At 45.7% G+C, this 20,373-nt stretch overlaps 2 protein-coding genes across 4 annotated transcripts in view; one reads left to right on the top strand and one right to left on the bottom strand.

Annotated features, from left to right (window-relative positions):
• Positions 1-6,071, top strand: part of DBH (dopamine beta-hydroxylase) — a 29,372-nt gene extending 23,301 nt beyond the window's left edge. For all 3 annotated transcript variants that reach the window (XM_040442816.1, XM_040442813.1, XM_040442814.1), the window contains exons 10-13: positions 869-928; positions 1,478-1,605; positions 2,232-2,391; positions 5,372-6,071. In XM_040442816.1, coding sequence (XP_040298750.1) covers positions 869-928; positions 1,478-1,605; positions 2,232-2,391; positions 5,372-5,506 — 483 coding nt within the window. In that variant the 3' untranslated portion in view covers positions 5,507-6,071. The remainder of the gene's footprint in view (positions 1-868; positions 929-1,477; positions 1,606-2,231; positions 2,392-5,371) is intronic.
• A 4,009-nt stretch (positions 6,072-10,080) lies between these two features.
• Positions 10,081-20,373, bottom strand: part of SARDH (sarcosine dehydrogenase) — a 59,409-nt gene continuing 49,116 nt past the window's right edge. Inside the window, exons 19-21 of the mRNA XM_040406448.1 lie at positions 15,728-15,896; positions 15,167-15,302; positions 10,081-10,899 (exon numbers count right to left, since the gene is read on the bottom strand). Of these exons, the coding sequence (XP_040262382.1) occupies positions 10,774-10,899; positions 15,167-15,302; positions 15,728-15,896 (431 nt within the window). The 3' untranslated portion in view covers positions 10,081-10,773. The remainder of the gene's footprint in view (positions 10,900-15,166; positions 15,303-15,727; positions 15,897-20,373) is intronic.

Genomic DNA, 20,373 nt, shown 5'->3' with positions numbered 1-20,373 from the left:
ATGAGTAAAGTAAGAAACAGCAGGTGGTGCTTTACAGATAGATAACTCACTGGCTAATTACATGCAATTACAAAAGTATTTAGATCTGGGTGCTGGTTTGAAAAATTTCGAATTATTTCGTGGCACAAACCCTTTAATGGAGTTCAGCTGCAATACCTTACACAACTACACAACCTATGGACAGTGGTGGCACCGTTTCTGGTACAAAGTGGGCAGGTTTGTATACTCCTTCATGAGTATATATCAGTGCTAGGTGGTCTCCATGGTGGTGGTCATAGAAGACAATGGGTCCAGTGGCAAAAATCAAAATTGACATTTTCTGCCCCCTCTACACCCGTCCATGACCCTTGGGACAATTCCCCACACTAAGGGTCCATTCACACATTCGCAAAATGCGTCCGCATCCGTTCTGCAATTTTGCAGAACGGGTGCGGACCCATTCTTTTTTAAATGGGGCCGGAAAAGATGCGGACAGCGCACAGTGTGCTGTCCGCATCCGCACTTCCGTTCCGTGGCCCCACAAAAAAATAGAACATGTCCTATTCTGGTCGGCAGACACGGACCGCAAAACGCTTGCAGATGTGTGAATGGACCCTTACAGTGCAGTCCCCCAGGGGGTGAAATCCTTAATAGGTTCTCACCTAGAGAAGGCTGAAGCCAAGCATGGCAGGGCCCCTCTCTCCAAGGGCCCCATGGCAGCCGTATACCTTTGCAGAGTTGACTACCATTACATAGCCCATGGCTGTGGTCAGGGACCACCCGCAGCCATATTTCTCGACACGTTCATCCTTGATTTAACCTATTCCTTTCCACGGGCACCTTAAAATCAGTCATTCCTAAATGTGTTTTTCTGTATTCGGGCTGGCAGGGGGACTTGCTGGTAACGAGATGCACTTACAACACAGAAGACAGGAGCAAAGTCACAGTGGTAAGTGCTCACGTAATGCCCACGTCTTAAGACGTTTCTTGTAGCTCTCCCCAGGTGCTCCATCGCATCCTGTGAAGCACTAGCGTCAGAGCGATTCTGGATTACATAAGCTTAACTGGCGGCAATCATCTCCGAGTTCCCTTCACTCCTTTATTATAGAAGATCGCTCAGTAATCTTCTTTTTCTGTCCTCTTCTTATTCATTCTTAGGCCCCTTTCACACGAGCGAGTTTTCCGTGCGGGTACAATGCGCCACGGCCGCCACTTGTCTCTAGGTTTCGCTGCCTGAGGCAATCGCCTCACCTGGCCTCATTGGAGGTGCACCCCTGCATATAGTGCCCATATAGTGTGAAAATATGCCATATAATGGCCATATAGTGAACATATAGTGTGAAAAGATGCCATATAGTGCCCATATAGCGCCTATAGTGTCAAAACTGTACACATATAATAACAATACTACAGACTGTTACAGCGCGGTGAGTCAAGATGGCAGGGCCCCTATATGGTGGAGGCCTCTTACTTTTCATTCTTATGTTGGTTTATGTAGGGTGGGTTCAGCATTACTGATGAGATGTGTGTGAACTATGTACATTATTACCCCCGCACTGAACTGGAACTGTGCAAGAGCCACGTGGATCCTGAATATCTGAGGAAGTACTTCAGCCTTGTGAACAAGTAAGAAAAGTATCCTCAGGGGCGGGCACGCAACATCTGGTAGCCAATCAAATCACAGAATTAAAGACGGCAGTAGGAGAGGAGTGTGCTGATCTTCTGGAGTCAGTGACCTACCTGTCCACTCCTGTGTTGACAGGGCTTCTGAAGTCCCTAGTCAGCAATAGCTTTTCAGGAATATATCACAGGCCACTGGCCCTGATGGCTTGGGCCCCTGGTCCCACACTATGAAAAAGCAGCTACATTCCCATGTTACACCATAAGATGATGGGTGTTTACACCTTTAAGCCACTTTTCACCTTAGGGAACGGCATCTTTTGCCTGAGCCTTGTCCCGATGCTGAGATCTAGTCCCTGTGTCATACAGCGCCCCCTTGAGGCCTGCAATCAGTTAACATGAATTTACATCTACCCTGCATTTATTTTAGGTTTTTTTTACACCCCCAAAAATGAATGACCCCACACAGCTGCTTCCATATGGCTACAACCCTATTTATAAACAAGTGAGTGGCGACACTAGTGACAGACATATGGCAGGTCACGGACAGCACACTGCCCCATTGTTGTACCCTAAGCATAGTACCATACAGGTGACTGGTATCACCCCTTTAACATCTGTTTTCCCCATAGCTTCAGCGGTCAGGAGGTCTGCACCTGTCTACAGTCATCTGTCACTGAACAGTTTAACAAGGTCCCGTGGAATTCCTTCACCAGCAAAGTCCTGGACTCCTTGTATAATTATTCTCCCATCTCCATGCATTGCAACAAATCCTCCGCTGTGAGGTTCCCGGTGAGTATCACCCAATGTATGATCTAGGTCAGAAGTCACGATTAGATCCTGGGAGCCCAGAATGACATCACGATCAATAGGTGAATGGGATAGTATTTTAGGATCTCAGAGTACCTTAGCTCAACTCATGGAAACTGGGTCATGCAGTAGCTATATAGGGTGTAGAGCTAGCAGACAAATTGGGGTCCTGGTTCCTGAGGGTTCCCAAAGGCCTCTCTGCCACATAATAGGACACCACTATTATAAATGGCAGATGGTTGCTGAGGGCCCGTTAAATATTTAGCATTAGGGCCCAGGAGCTTCAAATTCTCCCACACCCTTTTGAGCAAATCTGTGGGGGTTCCTTAATACTCAGCCCTGAGACTTGGGGGTTGAGGTTCCAGGGGGCTTAATAGTAAGCCTGGGTGTGAGGCTCCTCGGGGGAAGTCAGGCTCTCGAATGCAGAAACTAAGTAGCTGTACGGTGAACAGCACCAGGGTGACCTGGGCAGATGCCAGGGCCTGCTGGGCTTGATGGACCTCTGGTAAGCTGGATACTGTATGTTGTATGCTTGTCAAGTCAAAGGTGTAGTAAACAGAAAACCCACTTTACAGTGACCCTAAGGGACCCAAACACCTGGAGGTGGCCTCAGTCATGTGACACTAGTGCTCCAGTAGAAGTGGACTATGATACATAATAGTGACATCACATAATTCAGGCTGAGCTGTTCCTCAGAGGCGGGATTCAAGGCATTGCCTTCACAAAGTGATGACTCCATTGTTTTAATGCTCATTATGTCACTTTTTGAGACCCCCCCTCCCATTGTCGTAAACGTGCATTTACTTTATAACTAAATTCCGTGCAGAGACGTAAGTGAAGCTCCTGGTCCCCAATGCAAAGTCTGTCATGGGGCCCCCTAAGTAAAGTGCTCTTAGGTTGCAAAGGATCAGTCAGGTCCTCTTAGGCACCAGTACCCATGTGCAACTGTAACCTCTACACCACCTATAGTTACACCCCTGAAGCTGCAGCTTAAAGAGAACCCATCAACCCTATTAAACCATACACACTGCCTGGCAGGGTTGATCCTGAGGATTAAAACAATACCTGTCTTATGAAAATCGGTTGTGGCGTTCCTGAGAAAACAAAACTTTTCTTCATAATCCATATGAGAGCTCCAGTGCTTTGAGGGGTGTGGCCAAGCTTTTCACAGCTGGCCACACCCCTCATGCACAGACACCCTAATTCAAATATACAATAAAAGTATTTTTTTCTCGGGAACGCTGCAGCCGATTTTCACAAGACAGGTATCGTTTTATTCAGCAGAATCAATCCTGCCAGGCGGTATGTTGGGTTTAATAGGATTGATCCTGCTGACAGGTGCCCTTTAATTCCTTACATATAATGAAGCTTAGAAACCTCATTGTGGGAGGAAGGGGACCGACCTTTATCTTGCATTCAAGTTCAAGTGCACATTTAGTTGATTTTTCTCTGCCCTGATCCTCTGGTTATTGTAACCGTGACTTACGTCCCACGCGTTTCTTAAAAAGCACAGAAGAATACAAATGATATATATATTTATAGAGGTATGGAGGGATCGGGCTCTTACAACCCCTCGTTTTATAGACCACGAGACACAGAAACCTATAATTCCCTAATCTGTACGCGGCGCGGTCCTATACTGCACTTCGCCTGTGAATACGGCTTTGTTTTCCCTCTGAACGGGAGAAGTGTTTTCCCATGGGGAAGGAACAAGTAATCTTTTTGGGATAAACACTACTAATGCGAGGCTCACCCACGCTGCTAGTGAGATGGAATAAACACGAGCCCCCCCCCCCCCCCCCCGCCGCTCGCTCCGAGGAGGGGGCGGAATCTCTCAGAGCTCGCTCCTTCGTTTTTTTTTATAGAAAAGGTATTTTATATCTCGGCTCTTTCTCTCCGCTCTGTGGGAAGGTGTTTGTAGGAAACTGAATGACAGATTTCGTGCCGCATGAAGCAGAAGGAAGAAAGAAAATAAAGGACTATTGAAAAATAGCTGCGGGGAGTGAACCGGGTGAACGACCCTGAAGAAATCTAGATATTTCGCTGGCAGTGGCATTTACGGGGCACCACGGTGAAGGTCGAGCAGGATCCTCACAAGGCTCGGGGGCAAATTGAGTCGCACAGCAATTTCGAGTCGCAACATAACCACGAAAAAAAAAATCCAAACTTTTGGGATTATTGTCGACTTTGCCAGCAATATAAGCGAATCTTTTGCCGTTTTTCTACTGTCTAACTGATGCAAAATCGCACGCACCCCGCGGCCCACATGTCGCCATAAAGTAGTCCAGTCGTAGACTAATTGCTCCGATTTTTGGGTATTACATGATGCGTAATATGCATGGATTTTTGCACAGCATTATACAGTTCCAGTTTAAGTACATTTTCAAAATCTCATGTACACGGTGCGGAAATCCACAGCGTGTCAATTGTTTGCGCGGATTTCCGGTGGAGATTTGACCCTTTTCAACTGAAATGGCGTAAGCAACCCATTTAGCAGTGAAAACCACATGAAAATGCCCCATGCCGTCCTCAAACTGCGGATCCCCAAACTACAGATACTGACCGGGTTGCATCCGCTTGTTTTTTTGCAGACCTATTGACTTCAATGTCTCCGCGGTCTGCATTTTACAGCCAAGTACAGGACATGTTCTACCGCTTTACGGAACAAACATACGAATGCGGAAAATGCGCGGATCATCCTCGTGCTGCCCGCATCCATATGTCCGTTTTGCAAAAAGAATGGGCCCACTGAAGTCAAAGGGTCCGCAAAAAGAAGGCATACGGCGCACAGACCGCACTCATATTTTGCAGATCCATCCATATTCCACCCCTTTGGGCCCCCCCCCCCCCTCTACAAAGGGCCACTTAACATCCTCATCATACGGGGTGCATACGTGACGACTACTGTTATGATCGCTGTGTATCAGGGGCTTCACTTTTTTATGTTGCGCATATCTTTCAGGGTGATTGGGAGAAGCAGCCATTACCGGAGGTTAAACAAGTCTTGGCACCAACACCCGCAATGTGCCAATGCCAAGAGGACTCCATCTCTGCAGGACCAGCTTTTGTGAATATAAAGAATTTGGGACATTATTGAGGACATTGAAGGCTGCAAAATTCTGTCAAAAATTATAATTATAAAGCTTTTGTGGCTAACAGTCCAGGACAACACATCGCCAGCTACGGGTGACGCCGAGCGTCAAGTCACCGCTCATACCTGCTTATAAGATGCCAACATAAAGTATTTTCATGAGAAAGCAAAATATATTTTTGGACAGAGGGGTAGAAAACTTTTGAATGTATATCCGAATTTAAGCTGCAGCTATATAGCGATAACATAGGGACACTTAATGATAGAATGCGACTAAGTAGGGATTTTTGCCATTTAAAGGAGACGTACCTACAAGATTTTAACTTGGGTCAAGTTGTAGGCATTTTTCAGGTGCATCTTAAGAATATTGTGGCCATTGCAGTGCGTTCCTTCATTCCTAATATATAATATCTTAAGTATTAGTATTTTGAGATGGCTAGCCTTTAGATTAAATTAGAGGTGGGGGCGCTGTTGCATTGATATCAATGGACAGTGCTTGCTACCAGCAGTGGTGTACAGTGGTACGGCAAGTGATGTATTTGTGAACTACAAAAAATAAATAAACCAAGGTTTTTTTTTGGGGAAAAAAAAATTGCATTGTAGTACGGCTGTTTGTGATCTATGTACGTGTGAGATGTATGCTTCAGTTCATGATTTAGGGCAGGAGGTGCTGAGCAGATTGACATATAGATTCAGTAGAAGTCATTTACTGATGTAAATCGGACACCTCTGTATTTAAGAGTCCAGTGGGCGGTCTTACTCAATGACTGACAGCCTTCTCTGTTGTAGGACCGCCCACCGGACTATTGATTTACATCAATAAAATAGCAATTTGTACTGAAGCTTTTCCCATAAATATACAGGGGGTAATTTATTAAGACTGAAATTTTATACGCCCGTCGTAATCCCCCTTTAGCTGGCGGCGGATTATTTATGTAGATGCGCCGGCCTCTACATCTACATAGGCCCTGTAGCATAGCGTTGCGATGCTTTACTGTGATTAGGCGTGTTTGGGTTCTTAACCGTTTAGGGTCTGTTCACACAGTTTACCTTGAGCGGATTTCAAAGCAGATTCCGCACCAGAAATCCACACTCCCAATCTGCCCTCCATTGATTTTAATGTGCACGGATTCGAAACGTGTGTTGTTGGAGCAAAACAATCGTCTTTCTCTTTCTTGCCACAATTTCCGGGTGACCGCTAGCAGATTACCCCCATTGAATGGAGTCAAATCTGCGGGCAGATCCGCGGCATGTAGAACTGAAGATCCAAGGTTCAGTCTTGGATTTCTGGCCCGGATCCCACAGTAGATTCACTGTGCGAACATGCCCTCACGAGTCATGTCCGGATTTCATCCTTTACAGTGCGGCCAAACCTAAAAAATCATCAGCGTGACATGCTACGGTTTTACGGTCCGCACCGTGGGCCATATTGTAGGCAGTTTCCTTCACAGAAATGTTTAAAAAAAAATAGGTATATGCCGTGGAAAATCCTTGTATAAACATATCCTTAAAAGGGTTCTCCGAGACCAGGAACCCATGGTCAGGAGTGGTGGGTCGGGCAGGACTTGGATTCAAAGTGCGATATGCATGTTGTCACCTGCGTCGGACTGAAGTCCCTTGGGCCCTCCAGAGGAAATGATTCTGAGGGCCCACCCTCTGTGTATATAGGACCTTAAAGGGCCCTGTTTTACTAGAGGTCCATTGTAGTCAGAGCTGGGGCTCACTGGAGGATGCTCCGGTGGGCCAGTCCAACCATGGTCACCGCTGCTGGCCAGTCAGTGACCTGTGCAGGAACGGTGGTCACTTCTGAGGCCATGGATTGGCCGGCAGATCACACTTCTGGTCCAGTGGGGTCCTCGGGGGGGGGGGGGGGGGGGGGGGGCGATGGAAGCTCACCCCCCCCCCCCCCCAAATGTTTGTGACCATGGGTTCCCGGTCTCGGAGAACCGTTTGAAATGTTTCCCAACAGCTTCCATTTCAGCAGCACTTAACTCCTCCAAGCAGTCTTGCCTCCCCCCCGGGGGGCTGTAATTACGGCAGAGATACGGGCACCCTTGTCAGGGCGCATTAATCGGGGAAATAAACAGGTAGAGTCAGGAGCGGGAATGTTCCGCTTACTTGTCTCGAAAGAAAAATAGAAGTTCAGTGAAGTCTGCACGGCTTTTGCCCGGAGTCAGTAAAAAGCAATCTCCATATTTCTGTTTGGAAGTTTATCTCATACATGAATATGAAGCGGCAGCCAGCTGGTGCCAGCGCCGGGTAATGCCCTCCAGGGACTTCACTGAACGGCTAATGAATCTTGGAAAGGTTAAACTGTGCAAAAACCGGGAGCTTACATAATGCCAGGATGATGCCCGTCTCTGGCCTTCACTTGTCAGCGAGCAAACAACCTCTTCACCTTTAAGGAGCAGCTATTCCAGGAGCCCCCATAGACCGCAGCGACAGATGCCACGACGCCCACAGAGGGTAATGTGTTCCTCTTACTGAGAACATTCACTTCCTGCCATCGCCGTGCGTTATAGGCACTAAAAGCCTGTTCATCCTGAGCTGCCTGCTTCACGAGTAAGACCACAGAGCGGACAGAACTGCTACTAGAATAGAAAATCACAATGGAGTTAAAGGGCATCATAAAAGTTTAAATATATGCCAATGAACTTCTAAGAGCAACGGGGGCGTTACCGTTACTCCTAGAGGCTCCGTTTTCTCCGCGTCCTCTCCACTTTGATCGACATGGCCAGCTCTGATGAGGTTTTCATTGCCTGGTGCAAAGTGCAGAGGACGCAGGAGTTGCAGAGTGCAGAGCCTGTAGGAGTAAAGGCAACGCCCCCGTTGCTCCTAGTCCGGTGAGAGCTAACCTCCGGCACTCCAGCTGTGGTAAAACTACAACTCCCAAGATGCACACTTACTTGGCTGTTCTCAGAACACAGAAATGAATGGAGCATGCTGGGAGTCGTAGTTTCCGGAGGTTAGCCATCGTTGGTCCTAGAGGCTCATTTGCATATAATAAAACATCACTTTTCTCAGTAATGCGGCACATATGAACATGGGACCAACACAGATGTCTTCAGCTGCCAAGCGCACATGGAACAGGTCAGCCAGTGGCATAGGTACAAAACTGCTGACAGATGCCCTTTAAAGGGGGTGTCCTTGATTAGAAAATATGGCTGCTTTCTTCTATAAACAGCGCCACCCCCTGTCCACAGGCTGTGTATGGTATTGCGGGGCAGTCTTATTTACTTTAATGAGGCTGAAATGCAATACCAGACAAAACCTGTAGACAGGTGTGGGGCTGTCTCTAGAAGAAGGCAGACATATTGTCTTATCATGGACAAGCCCTTTAACACTGCATAATAGTGCCGGTATATATGCTCTCTGGAAAGCTAAATGACAACCTTTATGGCCACTTAACTGGACAACCAACCTTCAGAGTGGAGCCACCTAATCGATCCTCAAGCTCCTTCCACGCATCATGTGTCCTAATAGGGCACCCCCTTTAATGGTGGCCATTAGTAGATGTAGAGTGGAGCATGTATTGGGGTGCACCTAGCCTTTCTGCCGCCTGAGGTGAAAACTGAAACGGCGCCCCCCCCCCCCTTCCCAATTTCTTAACTTAACCCCCTTTGCCCCCAATGAAAGCGCTCATTGCCCATGGCCCTTCTGCTGCCCCCCCCTCTTGCCCCTTCCTGGAGCTGTCTGAGGCGATCGCCTCACCTGGCCTCATTGGTGGTGCACCCCTAGCTGTGTAATCGGACAGACCCCAATGGTGGCCATATTGGTTGTCAGAATTGTAAAAAAAAATTGCTTTTTTTTGCTACAGGGACTGTCACGGATTTGGGATATTAATATTTTATGGGAAAACCCTATGACATAGCCGGCTACAGAAGACGATATATGCAATACGGCTGGAGTTACATCCGAGTCCTCTGCAGGGTGCTGGGGGGACTCCAGCTCGGCTCCTTACAATTTTGGTGCTATTGTCAGGTAGACTTTTCCTGCCGTCAGCACTCACAATGAGACAGCTTGACACGGGTAACGCTCCCTCACTGTCATAATCATAGAGCAGTCACGAATCACGATTCTCAAACACCCAGCAACCCCCGCAGAGCATGAACAAAGCGTCAGAGCGCCATTATGTGCTCAACCGCGTCACTCCTCTAATAGAAAAAAAAGTGCCGCTATATAGTTATCGCTGGAACGGTTGAAAAATGTTCTTCTTTGTCGCCATAAATTTGTCTGTACATCGTGTCCTGTGGGTGTCACGATATACTTATTTCGTGTCGGATTTAAAGGGGTTGTACAGGATTAGGAAAACATGGCTGCTTCCTATCACTAAGTGCGCCACAACTGTCCTCAGGTTGTAGGCGGTACTGTAGCTCTGACCAGTTTTGGGGAAACAGCAACAATATCCTTATAATCATGTAAATCCCCTTTAAAGGGGTTAAATGCTGATGACGTATCCTCAGAATAGGTCCTCAGTATGAGATTGGTGGGAGTCTGACTCCAGGCACCTCCGCTGTTGTATACCAAGCACGGCGCCATACCTTATATAGTGGCCACGCTTGGCATTGCATCTCAATGCCCTTTACTTGTAACGCGACCAATGGAGGTGACATCACAGGCAAAGAAAGAGGCTCCAACGCTTGCCCAAGCACCAATCTGATATTGATGACCTATCCGGAGGATGGATAGACATTTTGGGAAAAGCTAATTCAAGAACTGGGTGTTCAACATCCCATTTCACAGCCTTGAGGGATGCAAATGGCTTACAACCAGGTCTTCCTTGAAACCCCTCATGTATGTTTGTTGAAGTCCGGACCATGCTATTAGTTATAATGCAGAGAGGTGGCAATCGATGAAGCCTCATTGTTCCATTTTATGTGTTGGTGTGGAGCAGCAGTAGAACCTCTATGACCATTCATGATGGTAATCATGGACCTTCATTTCGTCCATGCTACATCATGGTTGTTTCCATTGTGATCACTGACGAAAAGAAGGGTCTGGAGAACTTATCAACTCTTGTTATTTTAGGTACATTATCGATCCAGCTAATACAGTACATTATGGCTTAATGGGTAAAGTATGTTGCGTTCAGTCCTTTCTGACAAGATGACATCTTGATCAGTAAATCAAAAATGGACCATAAGTGATATCAATCATCGATGGATACAAGTTCTCCAGGCAATGATGCATGATTGAGCCCGGTGGCTCTTCTGAATACTGTAGGAGGATTCTATAAGTGGCGCTCATGATGTGGCTTTGTCACCGGGACCAGTTCAGTATATCCCCTTGACCCTATTATTGTTAGGGTCAAATGGGGACTTGAGGTGGGCTTCTGCAGGGTACGTCACCCCCATCCTCTCCAGGCTGTATTCTCCACTGTTAACAAAATCCAGGGTGACCTGCAGAAAGAAGATAAAGTTCAGGAGTCTCCATCGATGAAGCATACACTTACACAAGTACATTTCATTTTAGAAAGATCTGATTAATAAAGCAAAGTGAAATACAGAATGTCAGGACCTAACTGAAGGCACCAAATAAGAGAAAAGCACCCTGGCAGCAAAAATCTGATTAATAAGGCAGAGTGAAATACAGAATGTCAGGACCTAAACGATGACACCAAATAAGAGAAAAGCACCCTGGCAGCAAAAATCTGATTAATAAGGCAGAGTGAAATACAGAATGTCAGGACCTAACTGATGACACCAAATAAGAGAAAATCACTCTGGCAGCAAAGTGCCAAATCCGACTTTCATCTGAACATCTAAGTCAATTGAGACTAGTTTCCAGGGATATGCTGCCTAATTCTAAAAGGTAGCCAGGCAACACCTCCCTAGCAACTAGTCAGTCTCAGATTACTTAGATTAAGGTCATATACATCAGATCAATTTCAGACCCTGGCTCAGCCGAGACCAGTGTTATGAATTGGAGAGGGTAGAACACAGCTGGCAGACGCCTCTCAAGGGTGACTTATTGTCCCAAGACGAAAAGGATCAGGCAGTTGAAATCCAACTGCCTAATCCTTATCTCCCCCTACATTGACTGTCTGGGGAGAGCCGGGATGCCCCCATACACATCAGATAGGCTGATCCTACCATAAATCCAATAAAGAGAGGGTCAATGAAAAAAGGCTTTTTCTCCATCTCTTTTAATCAGATTTTTGTCAAAATAAATTTAAGTGGAGATGTGATTTTGTTATAAAAGGGTTAATTTAATAAATTATTACCCGAATTGACCTAGAAACAGAACAGTCTTGCGTTAGATGGCGCCCTGTGCAGGACTTGCTCTACACTGTACAATCACACGTTGCCACAAAGTGCCTAATTATAGGCACCATGCAGTGTAGTGGCCAAATAACAGTGCCATACAGTGCACACAGTAGTTTCTGTCGCAGTGCGGCCTGATCTGATGTGACAGCTTCACGTTATACCTCCTGCTCCCTAAATGTTAGATTTAAGGAGAATGGCATTTGCAGAAGGTGCAGTTACCTCGGCTTTATAGGTAGACTAATATCCTGGCACACAAGCCGCTCCCGAGCGCTGAGCCCATCAACCCCTTGATTATCTGACCACGTTTTACGAGACTAAACAACCAGTGAACCAACATCAACCTATAATGTTCTCCAGAGGGCCGCGCCAGCTGGATCTGGGCTGTAAAAGAGCTCGTTAGCTAATGAACGGGACATAAAACAGCTGGTATGGAATGAGATGTCCCGTGTCTTCCTAGGGTGGCGGATTTATTTGACTGATAAGTGACAGAATTGTGTGTGATGGGTTCTAAGAACATCGGGAAGATGAATGGTATTGTTTGTGCCCCTTTCCTTTATGAGCATTTGTGGGTAATTATCTTTGCAGAGCTTTCAAGACCAATAGACTGATCGATACACTGGACCAATTTATATGATGAACTATACACCATCATATTAATGGTGGCCAGGTCTAATGAAGACCATGGTCAACCACTTATGATCGTTAAATCCCGAAGAGTCAAGGAAAGTCAAACAGAGACTCATGGAAGACAAATAAACATCTAAGCTGCTGAGAACTATGCTCTGATGTTCTGCTCAAGCAGTGGTCAAAGATCTTTCATGATGGGTTATGGCCCTGAGGACTGGTCTACACTAGGCCGCCACAGAAATAACTCTCCCTACAAGTAAAAAAAAAAAACTTTAAACATCATTAAAGAAGAATTGATTGCTGAACCTCATGGATCAGGCTGGAATTTGACCCTATTGCTCCATCATAGTCTGAAGAAGACACCCTGGTCTTCTGTTGTACCAGTCCAACCCTGGGTTCAGGTATATTACCAGGCCTCAGAGCCATAACTTGAAGCTTTTAGGCCCCAAGGAAAATCTGCGACAGGAACCCCCACCTACCATATGCCATTTATAATGCCAGTGTCTTCATATTTGGCAGATACGTTTTTGGGTAACTTCAGGCATCGGCGCAGGCGTGACTACTACCTCCTACAGCTACACCACTGCCAAGGCCCTTTTTTCTAAGAGTGGCAGACCACAGGCAATACATCATTATTCTGGATCCTATAAAATTGGCAAAAATTCTACAAAAACTAGTGATAATAGTGATGACATTCAGTCTCACAGTAAGCTGTAAAGTGAGATGCTTGTTCTACCACTCTAGACTAGTAAAGACTAGTGTGTTGACCTCTAGTGGCCAATGTGAGAACTGCAATAGTTCATAATTTATTTTTACAGGAAAGCGTTAGAATAAAGCCCAATTCTTTACATTTTTTTTATGGAAACTCTTGCATGCCTACTGGTTGGTCCTTTGCTCCTTCTTCTTTTCTGACACTGTGCCTCTAATATCTTTTTGGCACAGATCCTGGTCCAGAAAAGGGACAACTTTACACATAATCTCGAGTAATCCTCAGTGCAGCCTGTATACCCTATATTCCTTGCTGAGAAACCATGACACGTTGCAATATTGCCACACTTCCACCTTAGAGACCCAGCCTTAGATGTCACTTAATAAGACCCCATCTTCATTGCAGGAATACCTCTTTAACCTTGCATTAGACTCAGTTTAATAAACAGATACAAAGTGTTACACGAGGTGACAGGAAAATCACTCCATTAGAGCTTGCTTTTCCACCGGTGGTAATGACGCAGCCCTGGGGACTGACAAGCGATATTCGGATACTTCCACCTCTCACAGAAGCATCTCCAAGTCTCCCTCCTTACACCAAATCGCTGCTCCTTGTCCTCCACAGGACTAAAAATAGGGGATTTAAATGGTGGTTCGGCATACGGAGCATAGTGGGGGGGCTTATTTGGGGGGGGGGGGGGCGTCGACAAAAATGAGCTGCATCTGACATCACCTATTCTGAGGCTAGGCCATCAATATCAAAATCCTAGACAAGCCATTTAACAGACAAAGCTATTTTCCTGACGCATTTCAAGCCATAACTTTTTTATTTTTCTATCAATATAACCGTATGATGACTTTTTTCGGCATAGTGTTTTGTTTTTGTTTTTTTTTGGGGGGGGGGGGGGGGGGGGTTTGTGAGCTGTAGCTCACATCGCCTATGCTGAGACTAGGCCATCAATATCAAAATCCCAGACAACCCTTTTAACGGACGAAGCTAATTGTTTTAAGTTTTTTCATTGACAAATTTTAATGTCACGTCAACGCCAACATTTTTTTTTCTATCGCTATAACCATATGATTGCAGCTTTAATTTTTTAAATAAAACTTTATTAGACTCTATTGCCCTTTTTTTTGTCCCCTTTCCCCACCAGGAGTCATGGTATTTCAAAGCACTATTGGCTGTCAGTGTCAGGCTACCTGTTAGGTAGATAAAGATGGCAGACATGTCCTCTGCCATCAGAAAGCATCAGCCTCCCAAGATCATAGGACAAGGACCACGATGAGCTGAGTCCCCTCCCTCTGGCAAACACCTTAGATGTCAAGGTTGGTATTGACTGAGGCAACTAAGAGAGTAAATGATCGGAGACCAACGTTACTAGTCTCCCATGCCCTGACGCTTAAAGGGAACCTGTCACCGGGATTTTGTGTATAGAGCTGAGGGTTGCTAGATGGCCGCTAGCACATCCGCAATTCCCAGTCCCCATAGCTCTTTGTGCTTTTATGGTGTAAAAAAACAATTTGATACATATGCAAATTAACCTGAGATGAGTCCTGTCCCTGACTCATCTCACGTACAGGACTCATCTCAGGTTAATTTGCATATGTATCAAATCTTTTTCTTTTACATAATAAAAGCACACAGAGCTATGGGGACTGGGTATTGCGGATGTGCTAGCGGCCATCTAGCAACCCATGTCCTCAGCTCTATGCACAAAATCCCGGTGACAGGTTCCCTTTAAGGTAATTGCCTAAATAATTCCATACCAAACGCCTGTCAGCACAGTAGAAGAGAAAGAGCCCCAGAACAACGATTATTATGGGGCCCCCAATTATGGTGTTTGGTATTGCCACCATGGGTCCTCTGGCCGATTTCCCATCTCCATCCTTGATAACAATAAATTTACTTCTGCATAGGTTCTCATCACCCAACATGAAAGGAGACGGAATGTACCAGGACTGGGCCCCTACCTTCCAGGGGCCCCATAGCTACCCCAATTGCTTTGGAATTTTCAATGTGGATTTCTAACTGGTCGAAAGTTTGGTCCATTAATGTAATACTTACCGGACCACCATCAGGATTTCGGATGTATCCATATGCAATGGTTTTATTAATCGCAAATCCAAAGTCAGACCTCCGGATGTGACCAACAGCTACTCCATTTCTCCAAATGGCTTCCAGACCAAATAGAGGGACCTTCCTGGAAAAAAAAAAAAAAAACATAAAAAATAAAAATCGCATGTATGAATTTAAAGGGGTTGTCAGGATACGAAAGATGACTATTTTCTTCCAGTAAAAGCACCACACCTGCACACTTCAATAGAGCAGAGCTGCAATACCAGACACAACCCATTGACATGGGGTGGTGCTGGTTCTGGAAGAAAGGAGCCAAGGCAACGCTAAACACCAAATCTTTATTGAACTGATCTCAATCTCTCCACAGTTGGATTAATAATAGATGAAAGGAGAAGTGCACAGAGCAGTACAGAGTATTTCAGGAGATCGTAGCCTGTAAAATAATGTCATTGCATTACTGCGGATAGGCCAATTGAAGGAAACAGGGGAAAATGGAGGCTATAGACGCTTGCAGCACAGAGTATTTCAGGGGATGGACTCAATACTCACTCATTGATAGTAAATCCTACCAGACGCCTATGGAGCCCCTCGGACTTCTGCTTCTCCAGGGCTTCGCGTCCTAGGAATGGGATGCTGGATTTGAGTTTGCAGGTGAAGCCCAGGCCGGCCTCCAGGGGGGTATCATCCGGGCGCAGGTCAGCATGCCAGTGCCTATAGCCTAGAAAGGAATATAGGTAACAGCACGGGCACTGCTGCAATAAATAGCACAGCCGAGTATTACACATAACGCAAGGCATATAATCCCATATACATCCTGAACATAGTCCTTGGACCTCAGTCAAGCGCAGCTTATCTTTTAGACTCTATTGGACCATTATTTGGGCGTCTATGACCCATTACCGCCAAGAGAAACAATCCGCGTGGATGCTCCATGGGGAGGTTACATGACATACTTCCCTCTGCACCTGCCTTGCCCTTTATGGGGGAACACCCTTTAAGCCTCGTTGCCCCTTCTCTGCATTAGTTAAATTCAGCCTCAGTAATATAAGACATACTGGTTTCTAAGGAAGTGCAGCATCCGGCTGCAAAGTACAATTATAGATTTATCTTGTCATGTATGCAGTTTGCTGTGTATTCCTGTAATAAAATGATTTGTGATAACAGGCCGTAACCACCGACCACTAGGTGGAGCTGAGTCGCCTAGACAGCGAACTGAGAGGAGCTAATGCAAAGAGCTGACACTTAAGCCACCCCTGGATGAATGTACCAGCCACAGAGAGGCCTAAAAGAACAAATAAAACAACTACCAAAGCATGCCAGATGTAACAGAGAGGTGTAGTGAAAGTCCAGTAGAGATAACTTGTCTAAACGGACTTATTAACTCTGTGCCATCCATGTTCAGAAGAAGCCTCTGATGCCTGAGCATATTAAATTGCAGTTTTGACTGTGCGAATCTCCACATCCCAAGGTGGATTTTGTGGACATGTACTGTAAGTACAGCAAAATATTCAAAGAATGGAGCAGAAGAGTTTGCCTGCCATTAGGGAGAAACGCTCTGTGGTTGCATTGCCTAGTAAAGTAAAGTATACACCCCATGCCTGGATGCTTGTGTGTATAAGTCAGCCAGAGAAGTGCAGTATCAGGAAAAGTGCTCCCAAGGGACAACCATGGCTGTTAACCGTGCAGCTGTAAGGACTGTAAAATCTGTGGAAATAATGCTTGTGGAACATCTGCCGGACCATGCATGCTTAATCTGTGATTAATGCACTGAACTTGAATCTTTAGTAAAGAATCGTTTGCTGTTAACATGCACTCCTTATTTCTCCCCTACATTTGCACCGTGAAAAAGTCAACATCAAGGGCACTTCAACCGCCATCAGGCAGGAGGATCCCGAGAACCGGAGTGTGCCCCAAAGAGAAGAACAGGTGCACCCTTTCTATCACTGCAAGCCGGCCCGGTAAGCTTCGAACACCATGAGTACAACCACTACACCCATCTGGTCACCCACACTCACATGCGGCTCGGAGGCTGCAGAAGTGTTGCCCGACTACCCTACCTTATTGAAAATCTATAGTTGATAGATAATGTATCCCTAGCAACCAAATTGTGAGATGTTCAGCTCAAAGTCCTACTGGCATTGGGCTTAAAGCAGGAAGGGGAAGCAGTCAGGCCAATGCCACCATTGTAGATATGCCAATCAATTTTATTTCCATGCCAACATTCTCCGTTGCGAGGGCGGCATAGCTGGTAAGGCATACTTAGTTGCAAGTAGTCCCATATTTGCCAGGATTATCCCAAAATACAGGTTAGGGCTTATGTAAATCCTGCCCAGAGGTTGGAGGTGTGCTCATGGGCGAGGCTTAAATGCCCTCAAAATACCAACAGCAATGTTGATAAGGTTGATAAGTATGGGCATGTGTCCAGGGTGCTACTCTGCCCTGGCCGGGGTATTTAGATAATGAGCTAGAGCATACCTACGAATTGCCCCATGCTTTTTGTCAGATTGGCATGCGAGACAGGTCACAAGTGGGTGGGGCTTATGCAACCATTTCATAAAAGTAGGCGTTCCCAGTTGGGCAGGGCTTAAAAGTTTAGCGCAAAAAGGGATGCAAATGTTGGGAGGTGTGAGCTAGGGCAGCAAACTGGCTGCAGGAAAGTCCCCTTTATAAATTTCGGTTTATTAGAACTTAACATGGCGGACTGGTACAGATTCTCGCACTCACCCCTTTTTTCTATGGTGGAAAAAGAATGGTTAGCGCTAATTGTTCATAGTTTTCGATTAAACCCCATAGTCATCATTTTTTTTATTTTTCATTCCGCCATCCGTGACTCTTGGTAACGACCGTCTCAGCGTGACACAGGAGCCGCTCAGGGATCCTCATTAAATCCACACATCTGTTAAATGACAGCAAAGTGTCTCCCGTGTGATCTCACATAAAAGTGTCATTGCTCCGCTCACCGCTCTTTTTTTTATTTTTTTATTCCAGAGAATGAAGATTCCTTCGGCTTCTCGTGTCACAGATTAAAAAAAAACGTAATCACGCGGAGACAATGGTTTTGAGATGTGGCAATTTATCTCCATTTGCGAATGTCAATATATTATTATTTCTAATGAGACCTCGACATTCAGTTCACTTAGCGGAGGTCTAAGGAGATGAAAACGTTACTTTTCTTCTTCCATTCCTTGCAGTCTTTTCTTCGCTTAAACTCATGCATGTTTTATGTGAACACGGTCAGGAGGCAGTAGAGATAACAGAATTCAATTTCTGCAGCAGAATCCAGGTGAAGGTTTCCTTACAGACAACACAATTGCTGAGCTGATTTATTTTGGACCCAGTGCTCTCATTTCTTGTATGCTGCCCAGATGCGTATTTAAAGGGCATATCGGCGGTACAAAAAACATAACTAAAATAGAAATGCTAAAATTATATATATATACATACCACACCATCAGCTCCATCACATACAGTGACCCAGCAGTTCACTGTTAAAGTTGTCAAATGGTTCACTGCAGTGACGTAACTAGAAATGAATGGGCCCCACAGCACATTTTTGAACGGGCCCCCCTCAGCAACTTCTTCGCAACCCCCTCTTCCCGTGCAACCCCCACTCCTGTGGCTAGTCAAGATCGCTCTCTCAGGAGAGGCCCGGAAGGCGCGACATCCATATCCTACAGTGTGACTGAATATAAAGTCATGGTATAATACTGTTGAGGGGGCCCTGACAAAATCTTTTAGTCCTCCTCCTGGGTGGACCCCTTATTAGCTCCAGCCCCAAAGCAGCCGCTTCCCCTATAGCTACGCCCCTGGTTTACTGCTAAAGGGTTTTCCAATATTTTCTAACTGATGAACTATACTCAGGATAGGTCATCGGTATCTGATCGGTAGGGGTCTGACACCCAGGACCCCCGCCGATCAGCTGTTTCAGAAGACACTGCCCACTGCTGTTAGTTCATGCAGCTTATCAAGCGCAGTGCTGTACATTGTATAGCGGCTTTGCTTGGTATCTCGCTCAGCCCCATTGACTTCTATGGGGCTGAGCTGCTTCTAGGCCACGTAACGTGTCGTCACTGGCCTAGGGAAAGCTGAGAGAAGGCTGAGGCCCTCACAGGAGGGCAGGTGCCTTCTCAAACTACTGATCGGCGGGGGTCCCTGGTGTCGGACCTCTACCTATCAGATACTGATGTCCTATCCAGAGGAAAGGTCATCAGTATAAAAGTCTAAAAACCTTTAATGTGCAATGTTTATGAACTTCCTTTGGTCAAAATCTAACACTGTGGACACTGTTATTCCAAAAGGCTGTATATGGGTAGGAAATAGTTAACTGGCAGTCCTTATAGTTGTCAGTTGTGAGCTGGTCCCATTTCCCTTGACTAGTTAGTTCCTGGCAAGTATGCCAAGACAAAAGCATGGGTGTAACTATAGCCATAGCACTTGCTATTGGGGAAAAGGTTGGGGGGAGGGGGGCTATAAGTTTCAAGAACCTTGTGCTTTTTTGTAGGTAATAACAATGTGGTGGCTTTTTGCTATAATGTGGGTTTTCTGATATATGATGGTATTGTACATGTAATTATTGCTACTTATGCTGCTGTTTTAATTTCCTTACACTAGGTGGGGGGCCCCCATTTTAATTTGCCGTGGGGCCCTATGAATCATAGTTATGTCCCTGGCCAAGAAAGAGGACGTGTATGCAGTTGCTGGTGTGTAAGACAAGCCAGACAAGCTAAAACAGGAGAAAATAATTCTTCTACAGGTAGACACCATCCCTGTGAGTGTAGAGCTGCCAGAAAACCAACTTTGCTAAGAACTAAACCTCTGAGGAAGAGAAGAACAGACTTTTTACAGTAGCTTGAGGACCATTACTATAGGGACAGTGCTTGGACAAGGTCAGTGAAAGATAAGGCACTCATACAGCTGTAGACTTTACTGCATGTGGTTTGGGTTATATTCCTTCTGGCCCTCGCCACATTGCTGAGAAGGAGATGGCCATCCATTCTAGGATTAAACCCAACCCCACGGCTCATCTAACAACAACGTGCCATTCATAATAAACAGAGATGCATTATACAGGTACGGAAGTCATTTTTACTTGTCGTTTAAATTGTAACTCCATGCTTGGTTAGCATTGACTATAATGAGGGCAGTGCAAACAAATCTGGAGGGAAACCGTTAGCAAGTTGCTGATGACAGATCTG

Source organism: Bufo bufo, chromosome 8 (genome assembly GCF_905171765.1).
Source record: "Bufo bufo chromosome 8, aBufBuf1.1, whole genome shotgun sequence".
In the NCBI taxonomy this organism is placed as follows: Eukaryota; Metazoa; Chordata; class Amphibia; order Anura; family Bufonidae; genus Bufo; species Bufo bufo.
Note: the sequence above shows the minus strand (reverse complement) of the source record. Positions and strands in the feature narration are given on the sequence as shown.